General features: G+C 35.9%; 1 protein-coding gene across 1 annotated transcript in view; it reads right to left on the minus strand.

Moving 5' to 3' along the window:
* LOC122809028 (vascular cell adhesion protein 1-like) overlaps positions 1-12024 on the minus strand; it is a gene marked incomplete at its 5' end in the record, with an annotated part of 36094 nt that extends 24070 nt beyond the window's left edge. Inside the window, 4 exon segments of the mRNA XM_044080230.1 lie at positions 3307-3369; positions 6091-6147; positions 10191-10496; positions 11749-12024. Of these exon segments, the coding sequence (XP_043936165.1) occupies positions 3307-3369; positions 6091-6147; positions 10191-10496; positions 11749-12024 (702 nt within the window).
* Positions 12025-13032: the final 1008 nt, after the last annotated feature.

Genomic DNA, 13032 nt, shown 5'->3' on the forward strand with positions numbered 1-13032 from the left:
CATTTATAATGGCTATACACCATTGATTAGTCATCTTTATCTATGTGGAGTAATGACAGTTTGGGGGAAGTACAGTGTTAATAACTGCACTGAATGTTGCAAGATGTAAAGAGTGAACAATGGGCAGATGGCAAACTGCATTTTGTTAAGTTTCTGCATCTATTTAAAATGAGCATCCCTTGATTAAAATACACTAGTCCTTGATTTCCCAATAAATAGCTGACCAATGCTATGCATAGTATGTAAATAAGGACAGTTTATTGGAGAAAACACACACACACACACACACACACACACACACACACAAACACACACACACACACACAAACACTCAAAATTTAATCAAGCATTTTCAGTATGTAACATACCTTCACACTAAATAGTCTGTAGATAATTATATGCCTAGCAAAGTAACTAGTCAGTGGTGAAAGGTGAGCATTAAACTTTGCACGTTGTGCTTTTGAGGTAAACAGCATAACTATTAAACCATTCCCACTCCCTCTATCCCTTACCTCACACTGACATAATGGCCATTAATCTGCACTTTAGAAATATTTAAAATGACTTCCACTACAAATGAAATTCTTGAGAAACTGTTTATTCCCTGGATATAGAAACACTTATCAGCCATACAATGTAACCTGCAAAGTCAATCACTTTAAAAATAAAATCTGTTAACTATAATGCTGTGCAAAACCTGTTATTTAAAGTTCATCTCCAGGTATATAATAAAACTGAACTAATAATAGTTTCTTTGTGTAATGTAGTTCACCAGGGAGAATGCTATGCAGAATATTCAATCAAAAGTGTATCTTCAGATCACAGCTGACATTTAGTATTACATAACTGCCATGCCAGCCACAAGATGGAGAGTACGTAATCTGATTAGTCACCTAACAGATAGTATGCTGTACTTCCGACATGATAGTTTACAACTCAGGAGTGTAACATAATAAAATGTAAAATTACTGAAGGATAAAGATGTTTTCATTTAATAATAGCTACCTTTCCCAGGTGTAGGTTATACATTACATTTTCTATTCACAAAGCATGCTTACTTCATGAACTTCAAATCAGGAGTGCCTGCCAAGTGGCAGAGGCCAATGTCCATTACAGGAGTCCGATGTCCTGAGTTTTTTAATGGCTCAGGTTTCTGACAGCATCAGTAAAGAGGATGGATGTACCTATACTGAAGGGGAGGGGAGGGATTTTGTTAGACAACTCATGTGCAAGCACTCTGTTGGAGGCTGGAGCTCAGAAACATTGTTTCCAGTGGGGTGGGCAGGAGGAATTGAGACTGCATAGCGAACGTATGGGTCCAGGGTCATAACACATGCTCAAGCTACTTCCCACAGTCTACAAACTTGAAGATGGCGTCAGCACACAGTGAGTCACATGCTGGACTTAAGAAACAAGTATTGAGAGCCACATTATGATGGTTCCTTCCTGACCTGTCTCACTCCATTTGTCAAGCAAACCTATAAGTCCTGTTTGGCCAGTCTATGCAAAGGAGAAAAAAATGCTCTGGAGCTCTTCCAGCAGTTGATCCTCCTGGCTGGGATCATGTGAGGGAATAAATAGGAGACTTGTGAGGGTCACGCCTGGGTGGAGCTGACTGGGCCTGAAACAGCAATGGCCAAAAAAATAAATAAATAAAACAAAAATAAAAAAAAATCATATCAGGAATAATCCGTATTCACCTTGAGTAAACTCATGCAAAACTCACCTCTACATTTGTATCATTGCCCTAATATACACTGAAAATAATATCATACAACTAAGCCATTTTAAAGCCTTATATAAGAAGAAAATGCAAATTTCAGAATCTTAAGCACACACACACACACACACACACACACACACACACAGCATGTGGACAAGCATTCTGCCAAGAACACACACACACACACACACACACACACACACACACACACACACACGCATGTATACCTTTGGGGTTCAATGCAGCAGTTAAGGTAAAATTCATAGCATCATAATATTATGTCTGATAAAAAAGTCTTCCACATCAGTTTCTGCATTAATACCACAGTTATTTTCCAACCTTCCCAAGTGATTTACCTTCCAAAGACATATGCTTAAAAAAAGAACAATAATACAGTAATGTTTCTTCAGTGGTATTCCTGTCTATCTTCCTCACCCCTCATGCTTGGATAGTACATCTACCACTATACATAAAATAGTATAACAGTACAATTATTTCATTACATTTTACAAGCAGTTGTTATACTACATGGAATGGTGCTACTCTCAGTTAAAGTCGTAGGCACTTCTGTACTTTCTGAATATACTACATTAAAAAAGGATAAGAAATTAACTACCATCATTACTGCAGCTGTCTTCATATTAACATTCCCAAGCTTTTTTTATAAACCAAATAGACTTTACCTTAAAACATACTAATTCTGATGACGTAAGTTTGAAAACTTTTGTTTTAGTTGAACAGATATGCTGGTAAAAGCCTGTTGTGTTGTTAACCAAAGTAAATTAATTTCCTTAAATCTATCCATAGTTGTGATGCATCATAGAAATAACATCATTCAGTTGGCCTGGGAATATCCCTAGCAGCAAGTCAGCCATAGTGATGTTGAGAGTACAAACTCTAATCCTTGACCTAGCATGCTGTGCCTCAGCATGGGATATTGCCTAATAACACAGCTGAAGTGAAACAAGAATCAAATCAAATAGTAAGCAATACAAAAAATAAGTCTGTTCTCATGGAATAATAGCTATAATACATAACTCAGATGTAGGATAACATGAAATTCTCTTGTGTCAAAGTTATTCCCTCAGCTTCATTGCAGCAGTAAACCCAATTTCCTCATGAATGAATTCATGCATAACTCACATCCACATTATGTATTATTGCTTTAGTATACTCTTATACATTGCATATTTGTAACAGCATTGAAGAAAGTCACATTTCTGATACTTCTTTTATAAGAAGTAATCACAGATTTCAGAGGAAACACACGCACACTCATGCATTTTAGATTCAAAGTACTCACTAAGGTAAAATTCTTAGCACCAGGTCAGTAAAAATCATGCCTTTTTTTTTCTTCAGTAAGAGAACTCCTTTCTCACCACCTCCTCAAGTGATTTAGTCTCCAATAAAACATATATTCTGCTGATGTGTAATAACACAGTCATAATTATTCAGAAGCACATTGCTATATAAATGCCCCACCCCTTAGCCTTGGTACCACAGTCAGTGAGTTTACATCTGCAGTTATACAAATATGCCAATAAATCCATTATATCCCACTGAACTAGCTTTTGTGTCATTACCTGGAATGGTGCTAATTTTAGATGGAGCTGTAGGCACTGTGGTAGCTCCTGTAGAAACTGTATCTGAAAAAAGAAACAGAATAAAAAAAATCAAGGAAGGTCATTTCTCCATTATTAATTGCTGTTTATACATCATTAATATAACTGCCTTAGTACCATATTTTCAAACTTTTACTATAAAACAGACATCACCAAACAAACATAATAATGAAGGTGAATTTAAGTTTGAAAGCTCTTTCTTAGGTCAGCAATGAGATGTTGGGACAATCCTATTGTACTGGTACCCCAACAGCAATGGGATTTACGGAACCATATCCATATTGTAGTGGTACCCCAAAAGTAATGGAATTTACAAAACCATACCCATACTTATGATATAGCACAGATGTAAAACAGTCTAACTTGCTTGGTGATAGTTCCTGAAGTAGTTTACACTTTCAGTGTGTGTGATACTGCAAGGTGTTGTGGGAAAGCACAGCTCTAATAACCAAGGTAAATGCTGCAAGGTTGGAAAAACTGACAGTGGCTGACAACAACCTCCTGTTTTGTGCTGACAAATAAATATTTGCAGAGTTAAACACAGTAGTTTTTCCGTTCCATTAAATAGGTTCAAAGATGATTTGCAGAGTTTATACAGATAATCACATTTTACTAGTACAGGGAGACATACACAAAAGTCGTTCTAGCATTTTTAGTGGATGACACACATTCCTCCAAAGTGACACAATGGTCTTTCATCTACAACTTTAAAAACAATGAAATGATTTTAAAAAATAGTGCTGTCAGTGAAATTTATAAAAAATAATGTATTGCCTGAATCTACAAATACATAAATAATAATATATTACAACCCATCAAGCCAATACTTGTAAAAATAAAAATCTGTACCTGTAATATAGTGCAAAACATGTTATTCAAACCTCTATCACCTTTTTGTATACTCCCAGTTAATATCCATCATGATGTTCAGACATTTTTAAGGATGGCTTCCCTAAGTAAGTAACTTCCCAATAATAGTAATAGAAAGGGCAAGATACGAGTAAAGATTGGGGTCACCTTGGCAGAGAATCCCTCATGTTATGAATACTGCAACATGGGAAGAGAAGGACATCATCCTGCTGTGGGTATATTAATCATTATTTATCACGTGTGATTTGTTTTCTTATTTACAATCATGTTTTACACCTGAAAAAGCTAAAACATCCTGTTAATGTTCACTAATAGTGCACTATACTGGAGATATTGCTATTTGTTCACTAGTATATGCAATACTTCCAAAAGTAGTTAACATTTCCAAAACCAAGTAACTTACAAACACTTGCATGTGTGAAACCTTAGATAATGTTGAAGAAAACTATCACAAATATTTACATTTTAAGCTGAACATCTTGAGAGACATTTAGAATTACTTCTATTGCTAATTATAAAATTAAATTTTCGTATTTCTGTAAATATATTTATATGTAAGCACTCAGAGTGGTATGTATTGCTGTCATGCGAAAGCTTAGCTCTAACAAAAGTGCAGCAACAATATAAGTTTAGGTTGTACAGTTTCCAAGACAGGACAACTATGTTTGAAAACTTTAGAGAAAGGTATAATTCTGATTTGGTATGGATTATGATTTAAAACGTATGAATCCATTCACTTAAGAAGCCTTTCAATGATAACATAGTTGTATATTTCTTTTTATTAGGTTTTATATTTTACAAAATATTTATATTCATTTAACTTATTTTTTAGCTTGATTTTTAGAAAATGCACTGGCCTGTAAGGATGTTGCCTGCTACTGGAGGTGTGACATTCCATAGTACAGAGGTGTTAATGAGTTAACTCCACCAAAAAGTATATGGTAAACCTAAGTATATTACAGTTTGTATATAATGCAGAATATCATGGAAAGTGTTATGCAGAATAAGTCAAGCAACAGAATACTTTAAAATCTCAGCTGACTTAGATGACTTAAACTTGATAACTCCAATGATTTTTGCAAGATGGACCCACCTACTCGCCCAGACTGAAAATATACAGATTGGGAATGTAGCCTAACAAATCAGCTCAGATGAAACAAAATAATTGAAAAGGTAAACTATATACAAATAAAATCATCCTTATGGAATAGTAGCTGTAGTATATCACCCAAGTGTAGGTTACAAGTACAATTTTCTTAGAACAAAGTATGTTTACTGTGTTCACCTCAGGAGGAAACTGCACCTCACTGTGAGTTAATTCATACAGAACCCACAGTCATCTGCTGTATTATGACTATAATACACATAGTGATACATTTTACATTTTCATAGCAACATTCATAAAAATCACACAACTCAGCCAGTGCAAAATTTTACATTAAAGCAAATTAGAGAACATGACACACACACACACACACACACACACACACACACACACACACACACACACACACACACACACAGACACACACACACACACACACACACACACACACACACACACACACACACACACACACACACACACACATTTTAGTTTTAATGCACAAGTTAAAGAGAGAATCATAGTGTCCCATCAGAGAATCTTTTCTTCATTAATACCGATTCTGATTTCCCACTACCCAAAGTGATTTACCTTTCAACAAGTATGCATACAGATGAGCTACAATGACAAAGCAATGTTGCTGTATTAGCATATTTCTGTACAGCTATCTTGTTTGGGTTTGTCACTGGGTTCTGTAAATCTATGACTACAGATACACAAATATTCCAAGAAATCCTTTATATTCCATTTTCAAGTGGTTGCATTATTACCTGGAATCGTGCTACTTTTAGACAGAGATGTAGGCACTCTGGTAGTTCTTGACAAATCTATATTAAAAACAAACAAAAAACGAGTAAGAAATCAGCTAAATGCGTTTCTCCATTATGAATTACTATTTGCACACAATTAGCACATCTATCTTAGTATTTCCATTCAGAAAACTTTTATTATAGATCCAATAAACTTAACAAAACAAAGTGATATATGTCACATTACAGTTTGAAAGTCCTTTTAGTTCAGCTGTACTATGCTGGGAGAGGTCTGTTGCATTATTAACCAAAGGATATGGAATTTCATGGAATAGAGCCACATCTGTGAAGTATCACAGGTGTAGAATGATTCAAGTTTTGCTTAGCAATAGCTCCTACATCAAGTTACACATGAAGACCTTGAACATTTCAACTCAAGATGTTGAAGAAATCCACATACACATAAACAGGCACACACACGCACACATACACACATATATGTGTGTGTGTGTGTGTGTGTGTGTGTGTGTATATCTATATATATATATATATATATATATATATATATATATATATATATCTATATATATATATGTTAGTGTATTTGTGTTATCCATTGCTGTAACCTTATAAATTTGCTTTTATGCTCCTAGCCCAATAGAACAGAAGTGGTTAACTGAGAATGTGTTATTACAGCAGTAATATGCTACTAAATTCAGTGTGTCTGTATGTAAGGGTGTATACGTGTGCAAGTATGACATAATATGTGAAAGGAGGAATAGTGTCTAGATAAGCTGAAGCTACCATAGATAGAATATTTTTAAAATGTGCCTGTAATTTATATGGGATAAAAAGGACACAGCTTTGTATACTTTGTTGACAACTTTCTGAAATGAAGTAAGATATATATATATATATATATATATATATATATATATGAATATTATCAGAAGGTTCTCTGCACAGTGATAATGCAATTGCATGGACTGTCCACCATGACTTTTACTCACGTAAGAAAGTAAAATAAACATCCTGTAATGATTCTCTTCATCACTTAAAGGCAGAAATGCAAACTCCCCACATGTCATAGCTGACACACACAGGCACAAGCACACACATAGTACTGTAATTGCCAGTTTTAAAAACAAATTCAAATCTTATTTTGTGATTGCTTCATTTACAGAAAAATCTTTTTTGATCACCTTTCAACACAGAAAGTAAATAAATGCACCATATGATCAGTATATATAGAAATGAGCTACACAGCATGAATAATTACAGTCAGGCAAGAATGGGCTTTACTGATATAAGTACAGCCTGACATTGGTCTGTAATAATGCAGCAATGCAACAGACAGTGCAGTGGTGCAGTGGTTGTGTTGCCTCACAACAAGAGGTTTGCTGGTTCAATTCTTGACTGGGGTGCCTCATGTGTGGAGTTTGCATATCCTCCCTGCATCTGTGTGGGTTTCCTCCCACATTACAAAGACATGTCTGTGTTTCTTCCCGGGCCTCTGCTGCAAATTGGCTTTGTACCAAGTTGGGCTTTCTGAGTAAAGAAGTAAATACTATACTTTTCTGATGTTAATTACATAGTGCATAGCACAAGTAATGTTCAAATCTGCACTAATTGGAATGAATGAGCTCAATACTGTTTAGAAAATGTCTGATGTGCACTTTCCACTCTTGCATCCAGTTCTAGCCACAATGGTCCACACTGTATACAGCTATCTGCTTGCATTTGTACAGTATGACTATGTGTCTATGTGTGCTCAAGGATGCAATACCCTTTCCAAAGCACTTTGTGCACTTTTCAGATGTCAGCACACACATTGTATGGCTGAGCAACTTAGGGTGACAGTAAAAGTATCTCCTAATATATGTTCTAAAATGAGGTGCACAGAAATTCTGTGTCTGCAATCTGAGTAATTATCATGCATACATATCGAGGGCACACAGTCTGTTTTGCTGTGTGTCTTTTCTATAGACTATAACCCAGCATTCCTGAATACAACTGTTCACGGCCACTCATCCATAAGGTATGTTTGATGAAAAATGCAGGAAGAAGTTTAAATCCTAGCCTGTATAACATGGCTGCAGAAGTGATATGTTACTGAACACCAAACAGGCAAAATGTGATCAGTACATGTAGAAATGAGATACAGAACATGAGTAACCCACTATCACAATTAGGCCATGGGTCTCCTGTGTATTTAGTCTGTGTACTGATACTGTATTAAATTACAGTTAAAAAGTACACTGAACTGCTCCCGTACAAGAATAGACTGATCTTTTCTGTGTAATAGTGGTAAAATGGTATGTAGGTGAACCATTCCTCACCCCCCCCAAACACACACACAGGTCAAACTGTTACTTACATGCAGAAGGCACTGAGAGAGCATAAATGCATGGGTATGCATGGGGAGGCCACACTGACCCACTGACCCATAATGTGCCAAGATTCCCTGTGTCTGTGACATTTTGTGAACTACAAAAGCTGAAATAAGCTATACATTAATGGATAAGACAACAGAGTTTAACATTTTTGTGATCTACATTGACTATTCTTGTGTAATAGTCTAACCCTAATTATCTACACTGTGTACTAATGTCTCCTTCTATGCACATGGGCCAGATATGTGTCCATATGTAAAATACAGGATGCACACTACATATGCCCTATAGCACCTTGCACATTATAAATATGTAAGGCATACAGTGCTATTGTGCTGCAGACATTGCAGTTTGATAAGATCCAAGTGCACCAGAGACTATAGTTCACAGTATTGCTTGACACCATACATTTATCATGGTGCATGATGATCACGAGGTGACAGATGTGCAACCAAATTATGCAGCTATCAGTGCATTGCCAGTGTCACTTTCTACAGAGCAGGCTACTGGGCAGTGTGCTAATTACTTTGACTTGCTGAAAGACATTGGTGCAATGTGTGACCATCATGGAAGGAGGGCAAATGTTCTTGGAGTTTGCTTTTGTGTCTGACAGACTAGCTGTTGCAATTAAAATAAGAGCGCTGCATCACTACAAAATGTGCATCTCCCAGCACTGTGCTGACATGGATAAAGCTACATTCTACACCTCAGGTAACAAGAAGTACTTTAAACTAAGTAGGCTCCAACATTCCCCTGTCATTGAACAGGTAAGAGAGATGCATGTTTTATAATAACAAGTGAAATTTTAATTTTCTCCTATTAGTATATAAGTAAGTTATGTACTTTGCATGTCTACAGTTGGATACAATTATTGGATAATATTGCTTTACATAATTTCTATTCTCCTTAAAAGGAGAACTTATGTTACTAGTAGCCCTATGAGGCATTTACAATTTACAATTTACATTTACAGATTCCAGATGCCCTGTAACTGACAACATAGCAGATTCATTGCATGTTATTCTTACAGCATGGTCAGATGTGTTATACATCCTCTTACTTGCAAAGTGTAGTTTCTGTAGCTTTAAATCACATAATGCCATGTAGATAACCACAGAGGCCTGGAAACATAAGATGTACAAGGAAAAGCATTCATTATATGCTAAGAGTAAAGGAATGCAGAAGCACCAGCAGTCTGATTGCTAGCAGTCATCTGTGGGCTGACAGCTGCTATAGCAGACTGTGCAGCCCAGCTGAAGCAACACTGGCCTGAATAATACAAATGTTAGCATGCCGTGCAAAGTGTTCAGGATTTGAGGGATGAATACTTTTTGTTTCTGGTGCCACTGTGCCAACTACTGTAAACTCATGCCATCTGAACATGTGCCTTGCTGGTTAGAATATATATAGTGTCAGAGACAACTACATAACTACATTGCTAACATGGATATGGCAACTCTTGAATAGTCACTTACTTTGTAAATGATGTTTCGTTTATGGATTACTTTCATAGCTCATTGATTGTTACCATATTCATAATTTAAATTTATTATAACATAAAAAATATTTTAAATTTCTCTCGACTACTTTTACACATCATTTTAATAAATACATTTTAAATAAATAAACAAAGACATCAGTCTGAAATGTTAATAAATAAATAATAAATTTGTCAATAAAGAAGTCCATGAAAGGAAGAGGGATATTATTCTGGATATGTATACTTACCAGGCAGAGACATTTTTTCTATGTTACCATGTCCCTTATCTGAAAAATCTAAGGAGGCATTACAGTTGATATTTTTTTCATTATCTTCAGATGTTGGTACAAATTCATAGTCATGGCTTATGGTTTCCGGTTTATCACTGTCTCCCTCTTGAGTGGAATGTGTGGGTTCTAGAGAAATCCCATCTTTACTTAGTGTAATTGTCATTCGTTCAGAAGGGTAGACGTTGGAAACTTCACATGTAATGCTAGCGGTCTGTCCAGCTACCAGGGGATGTTTCCACTTTAGCACAGGCTCGCTGGGAAAAGCTGCAGGGGAAATAATCCCAACATTAAGCACTAGTTTTCTTTAACAGAATATTTACCTTTCCCCTTCTATAACAAATTAGTTATTGACTATATACACTGTATTGCATACATTCAGTTCCAGTCTATATATTCTAATCATGCTTTAGCAAGAATATCAATTACATGTTATTAATACAGCTGTCTGCATTATGTGGATGCAGAATTCACATTGAAGTTTTTCCAATAAACCTTTTCCTGAGAAATGCAGTCTGAAAACATTATCTAAGAACAGGTATGTGTAGCATATTGTTTCTTATTCTCTCACCCTTCCTGTTCTGATTACTGACTCCATCTTCCCACTCAGAATGTTTCAGTGTTATTGCACTATGCAAGGAAGAGGACAGACATAGTGCTCCGATCCTGCACCCTGACTTCAGTTGCTTTACTATCTGAAGGGGTGATATTGCTGCCCACCACCCTTCTCTTAACTGTGAATGCAATCTGAATTCCTACTCTCTGTTGCTGATTGCATCCTTCAACTTATTTTCTGAAAGGGAACAAAAAGAAATGGTATAAAAACCTGTGTATAGCATGATGATTAATATGTGATGGAGAATTACAGACATTTAAATTGTACTTAGTGGATTGCTAACTGGTACAGCCCTTGTGCTATTGTCTGTAACATTGCAGGATATAGAAAGGTCAGGAATTTCAGACTTTTAGATTTTCTTTTTAGGCAAAAGGATACAGAAGATAAGCAGTTTTGCAGGAATCTCAACTTAAAGTACGTTTTTTTTTATTATTCACTTGGATGCATACTTTCATCAGTGTTCACCTTGAAATCACTACAGTGGGTAGAACTGGGGAATGTGACTGATAAGGGACATTCTGATAGTACTGCCTAGAAAACCTGACTGGACCCTCTCCCACCCCAGGGTCCGATGCCAGGGCAGATGACATGACAAGTAGACGAAACTTAGGGTGTAAGCCAAAACATCAGAGACAGAAGCAGCCCGTTTATATATCATGGACAGTAAGTGGCTGCGGTCTTGGGAGTACAGTGGGAGGAGCAATCCAGTACAGCAGTGTGAAGATGGTATGTATATTAGGTAAACAACAACATAAAAGTGTAAAAGTGAGGGTTTAGCTGCATTACCCCCAAATAACACAAGATGCTAAATGCAAAACTCTTCTTATAGATTTATTTTGCATGCAATACAGCCAAAATCTCTAATAAATGTATAAAAAGGAAAATAAATAAATAAATACTCACAATAAACAGAAAGTTGATACATTTGCTCTTTCACTACATTTATGTTGCAGTATGTTTTACATAAAATAGCACCCTCATCCTTTATCTGCACCGAATGGAAGGTGTAAGAAAGTTTATTTTTAGTGCCCTCTAGAGATTTGTCATCAACATATTGCCACGAGAATTCCAAATCCACTGGACAGTTAGTAGGTGTATCACAGCTCAGTGTAACATTGTCCCCAAGGCGAACCACCACATCTTTATTTAATGAATTCACTCCCATACATCTGGAAAGAGCTGGAAGAAAAATACATAATGCATTTAAAATGACTTGCATGATCATATAAACTATGGAGTGGCACTTCATTCCATCTTATATTTAGTTTTAGTGTGTTTACTCTGTTATGATAAACCTACTTTACTTAGGCATAATTCCTAAACAATTATTTGCATTTACAGATTATTATTCAGAATATCAGTTAATCAGAGAGAACATAAATGATACAAGAAAACCTGTAGTAAACAAAAACTTACGCATACACCCAAAGTATATGATGCTGTACAAAGTGCCTGTGGGCAAACCTCCGAAACCAAAGGATTGTATAAAATGTTTCTTCTTTCTTTCACATACAAACATACAAATTAAAGAACATGCTTAAGATACTTGTTTTTACTAGATTTTTCAGGTTTTGATAACCCTCTTCCAACTCGTCTATATTGCTGATTATTACAGATTGTGAACACAACAGTAGTTGAGAAGATCTAGTTACTTTCCAATAAAAAACGTCCACGCCTTACAACAATTAGGGATGCAGGTACTTTATTGGTCATAATATAACATTACAGCTTGAGTGGCCATGTTCTGTGAGGTAGACAGCAGACACCTTTTTTATGGACAATAAAAGGGGATTGACTTACAAGTACTGCAGACAACATCCCCCCACCCAAAAAAATGTAAGTAAAATGAACATGAACAATAATGTGTTAAGAATGGAAAATTTAAAGCATGAAAAATGCTTGACATTAACAAATTATGAAATTTTACTACAAACACACATTAGTTTTAGGTTTACAGTGTGAGGCTTTAAGTGCTGAGTATTGTTAAGATAGTTATAGGGATTTTGATATATTCTGTGGCCAGAAGGCTTGTTTTCTAAGAGCCCCTTACCTTGATATACTACAAAACATGCACCAAGGAATTCATAGCATGGTTTGCTTTCTTTATCTTTTATAGAACAGGTCAAAATTTGCATCTCACCTTGCCTTGCAATCACCCTGTGGAAGAGAATGCTTTGAAACCTTGGA

The sequence above is a fragment of the Protopterus annectens genome, chromosome 8.part0 (genome assembly GCF_019279795.1).
Source record: "Protopterus annectens isolate FY-2018-M chromosome 8.part0, PAN1.0, whole genome shotgun sequence".
NCBI classification, from domain to species: domain Eukaryota; kingdom Metazoa; phylum Chordata; order Ceratodontiformes; family Protopteridae; genus Protopterus; species Protopterus annectens.